The sequence below is a fragment of the Cheilinus undulatus genome, linkage group 12 (genome assembly GCF_018320785.1).
Source record: "Cheilinus undulatus linkage group 12, ASM1832078v1, whole genome shotgun sequence".
Lineage (NCBI taxonomy): Eukaryota > Metazoa > Chordata > Actinopteri > Labriformes > Labridae > Cheilinus > Cheilinus undulatus.
The window spans coordinates 40,322,388-40,342,185 of NC_054876.1; the positions used below are offsets into that span (position 1 = coordinate 40,322,388).

The following is a 19,798-nucleotide window of genomic DNA, read 5'->3' on the forward strand; positions in this document are numbered from 1 at the left end:
TTCTCAGGGACATTCATCACAGTAGAGCTAGCTGCTTTTCAGCAGTGAAAGAATTGCATTCGTTTCATTATCATCGACCCACCGCGTCTCCATGTTTGTGCCGTTTCCAGCTGGCACCCACATGCATCGATATCTTGCAGCCTCTGACCAGAGATGATATTAGCAGCATGTGAGGCGTGGAAATCTGTTGAGCTGTAAGGCGAGAAGAGGATGCTGGAAGAAAAGCCATGCAGCACTCGAATTTTCTCTGACATTTCTGTTCAGTTGTCATGAGCAGTAAGACACCACTCTTCCTGATACATTTTGAAAGACCCTCATACATCTTTACACGAGCTTGCAAAAGCCTCTCATTTCAGAGTTGTCTCTTTAATAAATTAGCTGCATCTGAAGCTTTTCTTCCTTCTGATTGATTTGCATCCTTTACAGAAAACTCTATATGACTGGATGTGAAAGTAAAGAGTGAAATGTAGATGAACTTCCAACCTTGAACCAGGAGATGTGTTGAAAACAGCATGAATAGTGTGATAAAGCAGAAACACTAGTGCACTGAAGTGTGAACTGTTCATATTCTTACAGTATCTGTTATGAAAGTTTGTTTTCTGGTTCATTAAACATCTGCAGCCATCCTAAGGCATCAGGATGAACATGTTAAAATAAAACTGCAGCCTCTGACTTATTAAGTGTTGCATCACAGCTTAGTGTCATAACACATTCTGTCCACTGTGTTTACCTTCATTTAATCACATGCAAATAACACTAAGCTGCTTGAAATTAGCACACCTCTTTACACATCACACAGATTAGTTCTGCTGTCTGTGCGTGAGCAGTTCGCTTTACATGAGCTCAACAACGCCGTGTTTCATTCTTAAAAAAGTAATGTGCTGCAAATAGTGTATCGCATCAGTTACGATATGATGTAACCATAGAGACAGAGCACAATTAAGTTCCACCCACACCCGCAGGGGAACAGAATCCCTTCTCTCCCCATTGTTGACTTTGTGTTGTGTGAAGGTGCTGCCTTGTCACTTCCATCTGCCGGCACACAACAGAGGAATGCCTACGAGCTGCTGTGAGGTGGGATACACGACCAAAGGAGGAGAAGCCGGAACAGAGTTTTTACAAGCTGCCAAACCAAAAATTAGGTTCTGTAAGACAAACATGGATACAGGAAATAAGATGAGACATGAGCAGGAAAGAGAGGAACACTGAGATCCTGAGGGGGCCTGACCTTTGCGTGTGCGGCAAGCTAGAAAAGATCATTTGTTACAGTTGTAATGTAGCTTTAATTAGGCTGTGTGCTTTGATGATCATTAAAGGAGCTGTAGCTGCTAGTCTTAGGGAATAAGAGGAATGCATCCAAGCTATGCAGAGTCTCTTAAATTTACCTGATGATTTGATCAAATTAAATTAAATCTGAAAAGATGGGATTGGATTCTCCCAGATTAATCCCAAATTCTGGATTTTCAATACAGCTTAACAATTTGCAAAAATATTCTAACTGCAATTTTTTTTCCCAGTATTGCAATTAGGATTTGGTATGTGATTATCGACAAGCTTTAAGCTACAAAGGAGGAGGCTGGGGTGGAGGAGGTGAAGCTTTGCCAGCAGCAGCGTGATGCATCAGCGTTGATGCAAGCAGGGATTAGTGACCAGTACGTCATATTTAAAGGGGACATATTTTGCCCTTTTAAGACAAAATTATATTGTTCTCATATGTCCTCAAACAGGCCTGTGAAGTTTGTTGCTGAAAAACGATCCAGTATTGGATTTTGTATGTCTAAAAACCCCTCTGTTTCATCCCTTCTCAGAACGAGCTGTTTCTGTGTATGTGGCTTTAAGTGTTAATGAGCTGTCTGACTCTGCCCCTGACCACAACCCTCTCAGAGAAATTGATGTGGCACTCCTGATGTTACCAACACTTTCATCCAATGTTTAGAACCCGACTGGGATTCAAACCAGCAATCTCCCAGATAAAAGTCAGCATGGTAACTCAATGAGCTATCCAGGATCTCAGCTGGTTGCTGAGAGGAAGATCAGGAGAGGAGTGTGGAACATTCTCCCAAGCGGGGAGGACCAACCAAACCTGGGGGCGGGTCTGTGCTGCAGCAACAAAAGAATGTATTAAGCTGGTATTTTGACATATTTCAAGTTAAAGCAATATTGCAACGTCAGCGATTTGTAAATTGCAGCATGCCATATTGCGATTTAATCTCATTTGCGATTAATTGCCCAGCCCCCATTTTCAGCATGAAAAGTTGACTTATAAGACTTTTACTCTCCATAGAAGTGTTTGTCACACATGCAGTACTTTGGCCGACCCCCATATACAGTCATGTGCATAAGTTTTAGGCATGTAGGGTGCTAAGTTTTCATCACTGACCCAATGTGCCACAACCAGGGGCTGGAGAGGAAGGGGAGCAAGCGGGGTCTAGCTCAACAAATGCTGACACACTTGTGTCGTGTCCCAGCCAAAAACCAAGTTCAACAGCGTTTCTTTTGTCCAGGCTTGTCCAGCTGTTTTAAGGCCCTTGGGACATCCACTGCACAACCAGGGGCTTGTGGCAACCCTACTACCCATGCCCCTGGTGATATGTAAGCACGTCCAGGGCATGACCTGGGTTTTATCAATCCCCCTTTCTGCCAGATGGTGCCCTCAGGCTGTGTACTCACCACATCTAGGCCTTAATGCAGCCTCAATTTTTGGTCCAAACATGCCTAGAACTTAAGCACACTACTGTATATTTTAGCTGTGGTCTGTAAACCAGTAACAATATCGTCTCTGGTATAATTTCTGCCACAGAATGGATTTTTGCAACACCATCATCACCAGTTTACAAACACATGTATTGTGTTGAAGTACACATGAGGCATATCTTATGCCACTGTTACTGCAGAAGAGTGATATGTGACAGACAACAGCCAGTCTGAGCATGTTTTATTGAACATTTAAAGAGCAGCCTGGTAGCAAGCCAAACACCACCTGTTAATGTCATTTTAATTTATGTGAAGCACAGCAACGAGATAAGACGTGTGTTCTTTCCTCTCCAAGTTTAACGTTTGTTATAACAGCAACATTCAGCGAGTGTTCTCGCTTTGCACAGCATCTTTTTCTGGGGCTTTAACACAAGCTGTGATCTGCAATGGATCAGCTCAGTTTGTCTTGCTTCACCTGTATTAAAATGGCTTAGACAGCTGTTTAAAGGTGTGTTTTAACTCCTGACATTTCTTTTCAGTCCATGATGATTCAGAGTGTTATACATCAGAGAAGCAGCTGTGAACACAGTAGCTTCACACACTCACTTGCATCTCACAAGAGTTTAGTTAAATTAATGACTTTTCCAACAAGTTCTTCACAGTTTAACTTTACTAGTAGTTCTGCTCAAGTGCTTTTACTGTGAACACCCAAATCAGGAAATGTGGAGTCAGTACTTCCTTTGAATTACTTTGATATAATATTGTTATAGGGCATGGATTTTGGGCGATGTTTCCCAGCCCTACATTCCTCCTGCATGGAATATGGCACAATGTCTCATGTTAAATGTGACTCATCTATTTTGTTTTTGTGCAGCTGTTTGCAGCACAACATGTATTTCACATCTGGTCATTAACAGTGATCATTTCTTAAAGAAAAACAAGAGAAACAGAAGGAACAGTTTCATCATACTCAGTATTTTTTTCCCCATCTGGTTGACTTCCTGTTCCATCCTGATCCACATTGTTGTTGGGTTTAAACCACTAAATGTTGGGCAGCTGTGGCTCGGTAGGTAGATTTGGTCTTGAAGGGTTTCGATCCCCAGCTCCTACAGTCTCGTGTTCATGCATCCTTGGGTAAGACACTCAACCCCAGACTGCTCCCACTGCTGTGTCAGTGGCATGTGAATGTGTTTGAAAGCATATGAATGGAACTGGTTAATGTAACAGCCTGCACCATCAGTCTGTAAACGTGGAGTGAATGAGTGTGAATGTGACCTGCAGTGTAAAAGTGCTTTGAGAGGTCAAAAACCCTGGATTTTAATTTGGTGCTTGCCCAAAATATGTGGCAGTTTTGTGTACCAAGAGCTTTCAGACATTCCTTTATACCTGCAACTGCCTCTGGTAACATGAAACAATCAAAATCTAAACTTCCACTTGATTTCCCTCCTTATTTGACATCATGTTTTATTCAGTGGCTGTAAAGACTGACTATTGTGAACTATAACTATCCATCCTCAGTGTCTGTTCATTGGTCATTCACATCCTGCCATGCAGGCCTTTATGAAAAAGCAACAGGATTAATGTGATTCTTTATGCACTGATATTCAGTTGTCACACCCTCTTGTGATTTGCACAGCTGCTTCAGGAAAATGAGACCACTGAGACTTAAGAATCAACACTAACCATTGTTCAGATTCTTAAGCATAGATCCTTTCAGTATCAACATCATGTAAGTTCATGATAAGAGACTTTATGACGTCTAATTAAGAACTGGAAGTGATCAAGTGTTAATATCTCTATCAGTCAGTCACCGTAAGAAGGACCGTGTAAAGTGCACTGTTATATTTTATGTATTGTTTTTCTACTCACATTTCACTTTTAGGCCACCCATACTCTGGCTACCATATTTAGGGGTTGGCATCTTAGGCACCAGTGCTTTAAAATATATGTGCTAATTCCTGACACCTCCCACTGTGAAGTTCCTTATCACCTACAAGAACTAAAATAGCAGCAGCTTCTGGGTTTGTCCTTACAGCTCGTGCACCCTTAACCTTTTCTTGTCTTTGCATTTGCATGACTAGAGTTTGTTACCGTGTCTTGTCGAGTTTTGCCGATGTGATAAATCGTACATATGTGGACATCAGTGCACACTTTGACAGTCTCACCTGGGAGGCATTCATGGCCTTGAAGGTGTTGCTCTCTGTTTGAGACACGAGAAGTGACAGATGTAGTTGTGTGAAAAACGACTTTAGGAGAGATGTTTAAAACTGGCCTGTTAGGTGGAGATGTTTCTTGGGTTGTCTGTTGCATAAATAATCCTAATGCAATGCCAAAGTGTACCTAAGCCTGTTATCCTTCATAAGAGAAATCCTCACCTTTAAAAGTATTTAATATAAAGCCATATCAGGGACACAATGCCAACGCTGCATTTTTCTCATCCAAGCAGAAGCTGAATAAAAACTAGCAGAGCCTCAACCATTTGAGATTTTGATTGTGATGAATTGGTCTAACGCTGTGTCACAGTGTTTACTGCAGGTAGACTTAGCATGCTCCATTAACATGTCGACATCGGCTGTTCACTGTGAGGTTGCATCTCGGCTCGGCTGTCACATTGATCAGTGTTTCTCACAGCATGAGTCCTGCACCAACACGATGTAGGTTTCGATTCAGATCACTGCAGACGATTGTAATGCTGACTTAGACCTAAGCAGACTGGACGTCTTGACAGTTAGGGATTGAAGGGGAAGCGGTGCTTGACGGTCGAAGTGATTATTTTGTTGTTGGAACAAGCACTTCAAATTTTAATGGCCGCAGAAATGTCACAGCCCAACAGAAGGATTTTTGAAACATGTTTGTTTGGTTTGGCAATGCTGAGCAGGGAAAACAGTGTAACAGAAATATGAGGAAGAAAGGAAAAATGGCTTTTTAAATATCTCAACATTCAACGTAACCCTGACACTTTGCACTATAAAAGGTTAAAAATTTTCCTCAAATTTATGCCATGATTGCCATCTTTTTGTATAGATTAATGGCTGAATTGTTGAAAAAGCCCATCACTGTTTCTTCCTGAGTCCCACTCACTACCTTTGATTAGGATTCCCCTAGAAGAGAAATTCAAATTTGGTAAAATTTACATCTAAATTTTGACTTTTTGTTTGTCTGAAATCAAGACAACCCTCAGAAAACAGGATGAATTGAGCATGGCTGGTTTAACCTGGCCCAGCTTGTGGCTGCTGTTAAGATTAGCAAGACCTGCACCTCCAGCCCTCTGTTCTTCTGCAGGTTAAATGTGGTTATACATTTTAACTTGACACAGCAAAACTGCACTGCTGCCATCCTGCAGGATGTTACCCGGCCAGGTAAAAGGCAGCATCCTGCAGGATGCATGTCGCCGGCCATAAGCCCTGGCAAGTGGCTGGCGACTGCTTCATGGTTTGAATATTGCATCTAACTGGCAATCAGGGCCTGATCTAATAAAAATAATTGTATATTTTAACATACTAATAATGCTTGTCAGTGAATAACATACATTTTATATGTTTAATCATTTTGTTTTTCACATCAAGCTTCCAAAATCTCAACTAACTTAAATAAAAAGCATATTCTCATCCAAGATGCTGAAAACAAGAAGTAGTGTTATATCTTAGGCTTTAGAAAGACTGTTCCATAAACACACTAACAGGGGATTTCATTGGAATTATTTTTCAGTATGAATTTCTTCCGATCAAACAGTGAACAGGAGAAACTGAAGAGGCAGATATCTACAGACCCGGCCACTAAAACAAGGAGTATAAATGTCTGCCTGGACGATGCCACCGGGGATAAGTGGAGAAATATGTTTTTTCAATAAATTGGACTTCATGAGCTGACCCTTTAGTCGCCTGGACCAAAGGGAGGCGAGGTCAGATAGTCCATCTGTCCGTCCCTCTGTTCATCTGTCCATGGGATTATCCAGTGAGTTTTTCATTTTTATTTACTGCCTCATACGATCCTCAAATTTCCCCTGATAAGCTTCCTGGTCCTTGGCAAAGTGTGTTCATTTCTGCATGAAATTAGCTGCTGATATCATCATCCCTAGTGGAAAAATCAGTCAGTATGTTATTTCTCTAATCCAGAAGTGTTTTCTTTATTTTATGCTCTATACTAATGACCGTTCAGGGCTTCTAGGAACCAACAAAGGGGCTTATTCTAACAGTTTTAAATGGTTGATTCTTACTGGTCAATGAAGGCATTTGAAGGTCTGCTATTTCTGTGTTTATATCAATTATGAGGAGCAGACTGGTGCTAGGAACACAGCTTTTCTAACCACCTCTCAGGGTTGCATCTAATTTGAATCAAGCAGTTTTAAGAGTTTGTCCAAAAGTACATCCCAAGAGTCATTATTACAGAGACCACTGACCTTGCTAGTCTCTGTAAAAACAATCTTTTTACTGTAGTAGTTTTCAGTCAAGTTAATTAGTGCAGTTTTGAAATGCTATAATGTTACTTGAAAGATTTCTGTGAGGGGAACAAAAGAAGTTGGATGACTTTAAATCTGAAGAAGAAAAACAAGGACAGAGTGCAAATTTGTTACTTTAACTCCCTGTTTTAAAAAATCTAGAGCTCAGACTGGCTCTGTGGTTTCCCTTTTACCTGTAAGACTGATGCCTAGTTTCCAGATTTTACACTCCATTTACATCAACATCAGAGCCAATGTTTAACTTGGTGCTTCATGCTACAAAAGTTGCCCAAGTCCATTTCAACCCCTGTTTTCTTTGTTTGAAATGAATCTTGGGAATCGGCTGACAAGTGGGCAGCACTGAAATACCATAAACAGTCGCCCACACACATTGTGGTCTGATAACTTCCACTATTAGCCAGAGTGGTTTCCAGCATATTGCACCACACACAGTGTCTTGTGAAGTATAAATGCCTGTGTGTCCACAACAATGGCATCATAGAGCACTATATCATTAATGCAGAATGTGTAGGCTGCTGACTTAGAGCATACAAACACTTGAACATATGTTCAGTTACATCAGTGGTGCAGAGGGTGTGTTCTGAAAACATATCTGACACAGTTTACTTGATAAACTGTTTAACGGTGGTGCAAAGGGTCATTTTAGCTCTTGTGGTAGCAACATGGAAGGTCTGTCTAATTGCAACTGCGCCTCTGAAAAACATTTAAAAACCAGATGTGAAGGGTGTTCTAGACGATATTTTCAAAGGAGCTGTGAGGAATTTGCATTTCCTGTCAGTCATGGTTGCTCCTTTGGACGGCACAGTGAGCATAATCTCTCTTCTGGTTCTGTTCTGTACATTTTTAGTTTTCTCTGAAGAATAATCTTGTCCTGTTTCTGTCAAACATACCTCTGAAAATGTTTACAAGGTAAAAGAACACAATGGCTCTTAACTCCCTTGTGAGAATTCAGCCAGTCGTAGCGATGACAGGAATAAAAAATAACTACATAGTAAACATCAATCTTCCTAAAGATGAGGCCGTTTGATTTTACCACATTAATTTATGAGTGTTACTTTGAGACAGGTTAAAACTCTTTACAGTACATTTAGTAAGCCTTAAACAGTCAGTGCATTCAGTCAAACAACAGCTTTCTATCATTATGAAAATATTATCACAACTGGTTAAAACATTGGATGTTGCTAGGGGCATTATTTCTTGTCCTATAAAGTAGATATTGTGATAATATTAGCCATCTCTGAATGAATGTCAGATAAATACATTCTGTGAACTAACTTCACACTATAATGGTAAAACAATGTCACACTGCAACAGCACAAAGTTGATTTGCAGATTGTTGCAGACATTAGCACCACAGGCCTAACTTTCACATTCCAGAGCTGTCAATTGTCTCCCAGTGCCTCAGTTGTATTTGAGTTTAACCTGACACAACCTCTGGACAATTTTATTATGATTTTTAAAAATCATAACAGTGCTGAGCTGCACATGCTGAGTGTTGTTACATTTAGCAGTTGTTTGTATCGGATTAGATAGCATTGTGGCAGCAAAGCAGGAGACATTAAGGAAAAGCTACAGTAGCTACTAGTGGTGGGTGGTTGCATTACAGTTTACACAGAGCATTTGACTGGGATTGTCGGCCTGAAGCAACCAGCAACCTCCAGTCCTGAAAAATGAAGCCAATGCAGAAGTGCAAAAAATTCCAATATGGCAAGTGTCCACCTGAGGCTGGCTGCAGGAACACCGGAAGTCCCGGCTAAACACATGTTAAAGAAGCTGGTTTTTACACTAGAAATAAACCAGTTTACAGCCTGGTTCAATAAACTGAGAGTGTCTCGTTAGTTAATGTCTTCATTTCCTCTCACTGTCTGGGAGGGGGTGAATGTTGTTGTACCACAATCGTTTAGATTATATTTAGGAAGAACCTCACTGCGCACTGACTGGCGCGTCTCATTTGATTGACAGATAGCTTGACAGCCAGACACTACCTCCAGAAGGACAGCTTTAATGCTAGCTGAGCTGACAGGAAGTCAAGCTCAGTGGGGGGGCTCTTGTCTGTTGTTCGGTTGATCCAAAGTTCGGCTGAGACAGTGATTCCCTCCATCAAGGAGGTTAAGTGATCGGCAGGGTTTGTTTGTTAGTTTGTTAGAAACATAACTCAGAAAGTTATGGATGGATTTTGATGAATTCTGGGTCCAGGAATTTTTTAAGGGTTCTTCATTGTTGGGAGATAGGGTTAATGGCGGAGGTCTGTGCTCTCCGAGTGCTTTTCTAGTTTCAATATGGAGCCTGCGACGGGTTGGCTTCAAGAGCTGTTTTAGTCATTCTTCTTCAGCGTTGCCAGAATTTAAAAGGACATTATTGAGTGCTGATCTGTCAGTTTTCTTTTAACCCTCTTTTTTGTCATGCACTAAAAAAAACGGATCATATAAGTGTTCTCCTTTTTGCCCTGCTTCAGCTAACATCACAGGCTACTGTGCGCTGTAGTAAGTAATCTGAGCATTACAACCTGGAACTGGTGAAAATAATGGAAAAAATTTGGTTTGAACCAAGGTCAGATGAAAACATTCAAAAAATGATTTAGCTAAATACCGTTTGAGTACTCAAATCATCATGCCTTGTTGCGAAATGCCTATAAATTGTGAACAGCAGAACTTGATGTCACCGTTCAGATCACTATATAAAGTTATTTTCTGAGCTCTTGTCACTTTTCCATTACTGCCTTTTGTGCAGCTCTTATCAAAGAGCCATTGTTCTTTGTGAGTCTTTTAGGGAAACATTATGCAGATAAACTCCACTCAGTGTTGTAAGCAGTGTTGTGTCTCTACAGTAGCAGGAGCGTGACTATCATCCTCATCAGCTCATGCCTGCTCCCAGACAAAGCGTGTTACTCCATCACCAACACCATTGACTTTCACTACACTGCACTGTGAGGCACTGGCCTCCAGGTCCACTCCCTCATCCCCGGACGCCCCCCCCACCCTCCAACCTCCCCAAATGTAGGTCACACACAGCTGCCACTGGAGTGTTTGTTTGCCAGGCTGTCACCTCTCATTACACCCCCATCTCCTCAACATCTGCACTGGGGGTCATAAACAAGGCCATCCCTGAATGCATGCACGCTTTTTTACAGCAGAGATGACTATGGCCAAAACACTTCAATGTATAGTGATGTATTAAAAATGCAGAGGGAATGTTGAATAAAAGGTGTGTTCAGTATTTCCTGCACAGAAGCATCCAGAGAATTTCTCGCCTGTAAAGATCAGGTAGGATGAGTTTACTGTTAAACATTTAAAGAGAACATCTTCTCTAAAATGTAACCGTCTGCACATTTTGTCCTTTTCCTCTGTCTGTGTTGGTGGTGGGGGGGTTGAGGAGTTCCCTCAGGGGTTCAGTGTTAGAGGAGTCATTACTGTGACCTTTATTTGCCCCTCAGTCTCAGCTGAACCCGGACCGACCTGCGGGGGCGAGCGTGGCTGTCGCAGCGTCTCTTGTAGGGTCAGAGACACACTTTGCAGTCACTTGGGTCAGGACTGTACATAATGATGACCAACCACAGAAGAGCCCCAGGGGGTGAACACATGCTGCGTGATTGTGCGTGAGAGTCCTGTGTTGATACATATTTATGAGACAGGCAGTGACTGTTTCTGCCGCTCCATTGGGCATCACTTAGACGTGACATTGGTGTGGCTTCTTGCGTGTCAGCCAGTGTTTTGTTTTTGGCAGTTTATGGGCCACAACTTAATCTGATTTTTAAGTTCTATTTTGATACATGTTTGGGGTGAATGTGCACCATGAAATAGGCAGAATAGCTTTTACTAGTACCAGTTTGCATCATAACAGTGTTTATACATGCAGCGCTTGGTGGATTAGATTATTACTGCGAAGAAAATAAGGATGGCATTTCCAAGAATAATATATTAAGGTGTCTGAGAGGATTAATGCACTTTAGTTCATGAAGGACACCAGAGAAGATCCTCTGATTAGGGGTGAAGCAGTTCACAGAGGTCACATTCTGTAGTTTTAGGGTCATGGTTTTGGACAGGTTCAGTCAACAGGAAAAAGCAACAAGATGGCCCAGCAGCATATTTTTAGGTTTCTCTTATTTATCTGTAGTGTACTGAACATCAACCAAAAAAAGAACAAAACAAAATTATGCAAAATGAAAAGCAATTAATCAAGTCATTGAAGGGATAGCCCCTTGAGATGAATCAGCTTGTTTTCAACCCAACACAGATATTTATGATTTATTAAGTGTGTAGTCATGTAGCGGTGAAGAACAGCAGGTGTGATTGTGAGAAACAATAATTCAGATGAATTCATACTTCTTTACAAAGTGTGCCCTTTTCTGTTTTCTTCTTGACAGACGAGTATAGTATAGTAGAGTAGAGTATAGTTTTGTGTTACCTTGACATGTTTTGGCTGCTGATTTCCTGCAGTCTTCCTCAGAAATCACCGGATGTTGCTGTGTCTGCTGATATGACACATCACAGCAACATCACATGACTCTTTTGAGGAAGACTGCAGGAACTTAGCAGCCAAGACATGTCATGGTAACAAAAAATTATACTCTACTCTACTATACTTTTCTGTTAATAAGAAAACAGGAAAAATGTAAGGAAAAAGAATGTATGGTCTGATGAAACCAAGATTGAACTACCCAGCTGTCATTGGGCAAGAGGCGGGGTACACCCTGGACTGGTTGCCAGTCAATCATAGGGCTGACATGTAGAGACAGACAACCAGGCACGCTCACATTCACACCTATGGCCAATTTAGAGTCACCAATTAACCTAATGAGCATGTTTTTGGTGGTGGGAGGAAGCAGGAGTACCCGGAGAGACCAAGATTGAACTATTAGGACTCAATTCTAAATGTTATGTTGGGAGAAAACCAGACACCACTCATCACCTCCCCAATACCATCCCAACAGTAAGGCATGGTGGTGGCAGCATCATGCTGTGGGGGTGTTTTCAGTAACAGGAACAGGGAGACTGGTCAGGGTGGGGGAAAGCTGAAAAGAGAAAATCCCCCAGTCCAGATGTGCAGAGTTTGTTGAGACATATTTAAAAAGATGCAAGGCTGTAATTACTGCCTATGGTGCTTCAACTAAGTACTGAGTGAAGTGTCTGAATACTTGTGTCAATGTGATATTTCAGGACTTTTTCCACTTTTTTCATTATGGGGTACTGAGTTTAGATCAATGGGGGATATAATGAATTTTAACAATTGTAGCATCAGGCTGCAACATAACAAAGCTGAAAAAAGTGAAGGGGTTCTGAATACTTTCTGAATGCATGTAGGCTTTACGATATATTGGGTAGTTATCTTTATCTGTTAGATATCTTTATTGTCTTTGACCCTCTCTGCTGTCACATCCAGAGGCCTTTCATTAACAGAGCGAGATGTTGAGGAGAGGGATAACAAGTCAACAGGTCTCATAGCTCCATGTCTTCTTGCAAGTTGCCACTTTTCTTCTTTTCGTGTTTTGTGCCTGGTTTTCCTTTGTTGTTAACTAGTGCTTAGAAATCAGCTCCCAGCATTACTGCCACCTGTGTGGGGTGTGGACCTCCTCATAGAGGCCATGTGTGTCCACCATTTAGACGTATTTGTCAGATAACTGTATGCTCCAACAGTGACGTCCAAACTTTGACATTTTGGGAAGAATACAAATACTCTTCCACACCTAACACTGCTAGTAAAGGTCACACCAAGATTTTCACAATACCATAATTTTAAACTTTGATGCTCCTAATAATCACATTGAATCAAACAGGAGCGGAAGTTGCAGTAATTTGGCTCTTTTTAAACTTTGCTTATTATTTGTGATCAGGACAAATAAGTAAAACAAGTTTTCACATTAAACTTGCATGTGACTCTTTGGCCTCGCTTGTTCTATTTTGTGAACCCACCCCCACTCACAGTCTGAAAATCTTTGCTTTATAAGTTTTATTAGCAGTGGAGAGATGACAGGAAATGAGGAGGATAAAGGATGTAAAAGAATTAGAACAAATACGGTTCATGGTCAGCTCCCTAACCCCCAGGGCTCTATTATTGTTCTCTTAAATTTCCATTATCGACAAAAACCTTGTCTAATCTAACTTAAGCCAAACTTTTATGAAATATTAACAAATAATTAACAGTTGTTGTGTTTGTATTTCAAGGACTTAGTCAAATGAATTTTTAATTCCAATGTATCAAACTTCTATTTGGCTTTTGGCTCTAGTAGATGAGAATTTGTTGTCACGTTTAATCATTTAAGCATTAAATTAAGTTCTAGAGAGTTTATCTCCTTGTTGGATAAACTTTTAAAATACTGACTCTACTCGAGTTGTCAGATGACTTCAAAAACATCACATTAATATGAATTTTTCAAATAACTATCTTGGACTTGGCATGACTTTTGCTGGGTTTCACAAGTTTGTTTTAGTGATGACTCAGGGTGCTACACGATGGTAGCACTGTCACTTCATGAGACTATTCCAGGTTTGAATCCCAGTCAGACGGGGCTTTTCTGTGTGGAGTTTGCCTGTTCTCCCTGTGCATGCGTGGGTTTGCTCTGGAGACTTTGGCTTCCTCCCACAGTCTGCACAGACATGCTTTTAGGATTGTTTGGTAACTCAAAATTACCCTTAAGTGTGAGTGTCAACATGAATGTTTGTCTGTCTCTGTAAATCAGTCCAGTGCGTAACCCGCCTCTCGCTCATTAGCAGCTATAATTTACTCCAGTACCTACTACCTTGAACGGGACAAGCTTTATGGATGATAAATGGATTTTGATGATATTTCAGGTTTGCTTGCAGTGTTAATTTTGTCACCAAAATGTTGATGATATGCATTCATTGACCTTTTTTATGGCTAAATTGATAGAACAAAAATGGTAAGCATATTGATGAAAATTTGATGGAATTTTTTTCAAAGGTTCTGTCCTTCCCTAGCACAGACTAGAGCCGTTTGCCCTAGTGGAAGAGTAATACATACCGTGCAAGGGCTTTATGAAACAGTTAATGTAAAAATGAGCACTGCCAGCACAAAAAAAGCAGCTGTGGACCCAGGCCCTAGATCTGACAGAGCACTGGGGATTTCTGTTCATAATTATATTAATCTTATTTGATTTATGTAGCACAAGCTAAGCTGTTGTCTTGAAGCTGTCAGTTATGTTCTTGCCCACTTTGACTTGGTTGTATTAATGTTGTTAGATGTCCAAAATGCCCCTCGTATTTGTTCAATATTTCTATTCAAAACGTGTTATACAAACAATGCTAGAAATATGCCAGTAAGATCAAATAAGATATTTAAAAATGAGACAGTTGCTATGCAGTGCTGCTTCAATTCTTACTAAGGGTGCTTTCACACCTACGCCATTTGGTCCAGGCTTTTGGACTTTTCAGTTTGAGCTAAACCCCGTGGTCTGGACCAAACAGCTGGGCCATTATCCAACCAAAAGAGGTGGCCTTGGCCTGGACCAAACTGAACCATGGTCCAGTTCATGCCCAATGTGAAAGCATTATTTCAAAACCTTCAGACCTACCTATCAGTGACAGGAAATCTAGACATGAGAACCAGAAAAAGGAGATCCAACACCAAAGCAAAATGAGCCGCAGAAGCACGCGGGGAGGAGACCTAATGTCATACTGATATTTGGTCTGAAGATGTAGTTAGAGACAAACTGGAAAAGACACATCAAAATGTGGAAACTTTCCAACTGTTTTCCGAGAGGATGAAAGAGAAAGGATAAAAGAGGGCAGGAGAACAGTTCCACCTGAAGATAAACTGTGGCAGCAGCAAATGAAGGTGCGTAATGCTCTATGAAAAAGCAGTGCTTCCACAAACCACACCACTCATCTTCTCTCCCGATTCAGTATTGCCATGGCCATGGATTTTGGGCTAGCCATATGTACTATTCTCCAAGTTGGTGCTCAGACACCAGAAAGGATATTTGAATTAGTGAAAAAGTAGTATAATGGTAAAAAAAAGAAGATACAAATCACTGATTCGATGTTGATTGATGAGGCAGTCTATCTATGCCAGCCTATGGGAGAAGGAGAGAAGTCACTCCAGTTTAAATCATCTCTGAAGAGTGCTGTGCTGGCCTGCGGAGCTTTGTATACATACTGTGTATAATTCCAGCACCAAAAGCATCAGTGGCCTCTTTTTAGGACCTGCCTTCATATGGCAAAGCATGTGGTATTACCAGGCTAGTAAAAGGAACTGGACCTTTAATGGGGCTTTTATTTCAGGTTTACAGCTTTTGAATAAACATGATCTTCAATGAAAAAAGACCAGGTCTTTGTAATCTGGTATAACCTTTTGGAAACCAAATATGGAGCATTCAGTTTTCGTTATTGTCTTTGAATTGACCAAATGGGTCAATGACAAAGCAATATCAGGTCAGACATCATGTCTCAGCTTGTTCGTCCTTGATTTTACAGAGATAAGAGCCTGTTTGAGTTTTCTGCAGCTGCTGCCTCCATCTTTTTGTCAAAGCTCCCTGCATTTTTTATAGTATTGACATTAACATAAATAATTAAAATGTGGTATCCTTGCGCACACATGAACAGTGAGTACTGTGGCATTATTGATGAGGTTTGAATTCTAAGAGAGCTGGGAAAAATAATGAAAAAAATCTCCTTTATTTGGTTGTTGGGGTTTTATAGATTTATGGGGCGCATGAAATCTAGATGGTACATCTGAGAATCTAATATGAGTGGTTGGCGAAAATGAGACTCTGAAATAGATCTCAGCTTGGTGGTCAAACTAAACCAAGAGCAGCTTTAAAAATAGCTCAAAGCTGAATATTTACTGCCCCTGTTTCCCCTTTTGTAGCCAACAACTGTCCTCCCCATCACCACCATCTCCTCGTCAGCACATAACCCTGGAGGCTCTTTTTGATTTGGAAAATAATTCCCTATTCTGTGGTTTCTTGGTTACAGGATTTTTCTTTTTTTCAATCCAATGCAGTGATCTTTCTTTGTCTTTGCAGAAGCTCGTGGCCAGAAGCACAGCCTGCAGACAGCGCAGAATCTCCTGCAAGAAGAAGTGGCTCGAGCTGAGGAACATTCAGAGGTAAAAAAGAAGAAAGTAACCTAAAAAAATCTAAAAATTGAGCTTGATCTTCTTGTTCTTGCTGGAAATCAAATGCAATCTTGCATCACTTTGGCAGCACATTTGTGGGGGTTTCTTGAAAAGCAGGCTGCAGTCTCTCTGACAGCCCACCCACTTCTGTGCAACCTGATCTCCAAAGACGTGAGGAATATACATACAGTGAGCAATCTGCCAACATCTGAGAGCAACTAAACTCGCTGTCAGCATGGCAGACTCTCTCCATATACTGTACATATGCTCAGCCAATCCTATATTGTGATTTTAATCACAAGACATGACTAGAAATGATAACACTAACATTAGATAACATATGGTGGTTAATATTGACAAGGAATTGGTCTTTATATGTTTTTTCTGCACATATTAAAGGATGGGTTTCTATATTTTTGTCCAAATGAAGAAATTGTTGTGAGTAAATTCTCAGACTTTGCACAGAAAACTGTGGGAAGAGACGAAGTGAAGACGTGGGTGAGTTTTAGAGAGATATTAGCATATGTGGGCGACTAAGGGCTCCAGCTTCTCTGCACAGATAAACCGGATTTCATTCTTTTAATCACTTCATTTTGTCATGACAAAACAAAACACTTTACTGCCAAAAAGCACATTCACTGAGAACTTTGAAAAATACAAAAAAGGACGCAAGGCAATTAAAAATCAGACAAAAATTAAAATGCTTATTGAGATAAGTATACTAGTATTTCTAAGACATTTCAAGACATATACAGTCAATCATATTTTTTTAATGATAACACAAATAAAAAGAACTTTTTGAGAACTACAAATGTATTTTAAAGACAAATAAATGTTTGAAGTAATTACAAGTAAGGCAAGGTTTATTTGTATAGCACATTTTTGCAACATGACAATTAAAAGTGCTTCACACAGGACATTGAAAAACAGTGACAGCAGACACATTTAAAAGTTATTAAAAATACCTGTTTAAAAAAACAAAATATTAAAACAAAGAAATCAACAGAGAGAAATCCAATCTCCTCTATCCAGTAAAAAAACATCTGACCCAGTAGGAACCCTGCTTTGTTTTCATTGTAGCAAAAGAACAGGCCTGACCAATCAGCATTGTTTGAGGAGAATAAGGTGATAGCTACGGGCAGAGTGTAGTTGTACTGAAAGCTGCCAGTCTAGCCATTAGCTCTGATGTGAGCTGGATCATGTCTTTTGTAAAATTCCTCCCCTTGCTTTGTATGGGCTCTTTGTATGGGAGGTTTCTTAGGTTAATGTAAATATCATATAAATGATTTATACAACAATCAGGCTACCTTAATTTCTCATTTTCAGTGTAAAAAAACTCATAGATAGCCAATTTATCTACACCCTGTGTTATCAAACATTTACCTTTTTACCTTTTGCTATCTCCTTTCAGTCCATGACATGTTCCTTTTTCACTGTGGAGTTAATGTCATAATCCTCAACCTACCCAAAGTTTTCTTTCATAATAAGGGAGATCTGTGTCCAAACAGGAAGTCAATTACTCTTAGTCTAAAATGGTACAAAAATCCAAAAGAAGCAAAAACCGTTTTAAACACAAATGGAGACATTTCAAAATGCACCCACATAAAAGATATTGAGATTAATCATTGTCATATTCACTGAAGCACAGGTGTGCAACATGATATGATGTATTACTGATACAGCCACTCCACTGGGTAATCATTTTAAACATGGGTAAGTGTCAGAAGGCCGTACTTGACCAAACAACTCAAACAAGCCCCAAAGTCAGAAAAGTTTTACCTGCGTTGTACTCCGCTGAGCTAATTCTGAGAGTGCGCTTCTTGTAAACAAAACCGTGTGTGTGTGTGGGTGTGTGTGCCATATGACAACGTGACGGGGCTGGAGCAGTGTGTGTGTCTGTTTGTGTTTGACGGGGCGGGTACGTCAACTTGGCCCAGTTTTAGTGCAGCCCTAGGCTATTATGCTCATTTTAACCTCAATTTAACCTTTGTACAACCAGGAGAAGCACCAACAGCAAAGCTTACAAAGTTTGACAGACAGTGAGCAGCAGTCATACTCACAAATACATCACAAGATACAAGAATACATTTAGAGGTATGATGCAGACAAAACAGCAAATATTTGTCAAAATAGACCAGAATTTAAAATAGTGAGTCTTTGCTACCAAAGATTATGAATTAAGAAACTGAAAAAACAATAATTTACGGACCATATTCCCACAGCAGTCATGTTTCTCTGACATCACTCTCAGGGTGAGAAGCTTTTTTATTATCATGTCATACTGCTTTATCTTAAGCTGTTGGCCATAAAAACAGCAAGATTTTTTCCACTTTTTAAAATGTTGTTCTATCCTAATTGAAAAGTGTCTTAAAACTTATGATACTTGAAATCTTGAGAGAATTCAGACCAAATTCTGTGTAAGAGAAGAACACTTAGGGCACAGCTACCATTAGATCTACATAAACATGTTCATTCAGCCACTTCTGGATGTTTGTACCCTTATAACATTAGCTCTCTTTAGGAAATGTTAAAAGTTTAATGAACTTTAATCTGGAAACAGCAGACCCAAACACATCACCTTTGTTTACATATCCTATTCTTGTGGTATCTATCCATAGTGTACGTCTGGGTTTGTTTGTTGAGGCGTGTTGTGTCTGCCTCTTCCACAGAGCAGAGCATCTAAATTGTGTTTTGTATTGGAATATGTCCAAGCCCAAAACAATGCACTCTCTTAAAAAATAGTCAGGATAATCCACAAACCTTGCTGTGAACACTTCTCAGTTTCTCACTTGTGGTGAGAGCAGAATGGAAAGAAGACTAAACCAGTACAAAATGAATTCTCTGCTGGCCTTGATGCATTCAGAGCTTTCAAAAAGACTGTGCTGTGGAGGAGGACTGCAGCATTTCCTCAGTACAAACGCTCTGTATTCCTATTCTCATGTTTACCTGAATCTGCTCACTGCCTTTTCAAACTACCCTGACTCTTTGACATGCGTGTACCGACATGACAAGTGTGAGCACGTACAACTGAGGCAGCACACAGCTGTTGTTAAAAAAACATTTTTTGTGATTCTGTCTTAATAATGATGAAAAAGGATCTGTGGATCTTTTTCTCTGTGTACTGTAGAGATTTTTGCTCTAAGATAACGTTTCTCGTCTCTGCCTGCTCTGTCAGCTCATGGTGGATTATAAAGGGATTTTTCACAGCCACTGTTTGATAAAAGGATATCATTGTCACACTTAAATTAAACAGAATGCTCAACCATACAGATATGCATTCAAGATAGCTCAAAAAAAGAAATCAGCAACAAAAACAGGCATATTGAACTGAAAAATACAGAGTAACATTGTGTTTTTCTATCTAATACACAGAAATTGTTGCATAAATGAGTTAAACAGACACACATCACAAAAACATAAACAACTGGTGTTTGAATCTTTCAATTGGTTATGATTTCAGTTCCATTTCGATTCCACTGTGTTGCACCTTATTATTGCTAAACTAGCCAAATAGTACTACATATGTGCTACATTTAAAGCAATTAAACTGTTGAATTGAGGATCTTACTGTGT

At 40.1% G+C, this 19,798-nt stretch overlaps 1 protein-coding gene across 2 annotated transcripts in view; it reads left to right on the top strand.

Moving 5' to 3' along the window:
- The window catches only part of vps37d (VPS37D subunit of ESCRT-I), a 77,621-nt gene that overhangs the window by 36,077 nt on the left and 21,746 nt on the right, over positions 1 to 19,798 (top strand). Inside the window, exon 3 of one of the 2 annotated variants that reach the window (XM_041801600.1) lies at positions 16,134 to 16,216. In XM_041801600.1, the coding sequence (XP_041657534.1) occupies positions 16,134 to 16,216 (83 nt within the window). The remainder of the gene's footprint in view (positions 1 to 16,133; positions 16,217 to 19,798) is intronic. The other variant, XM_041801601.1, reaches the window with a different exon arrangement.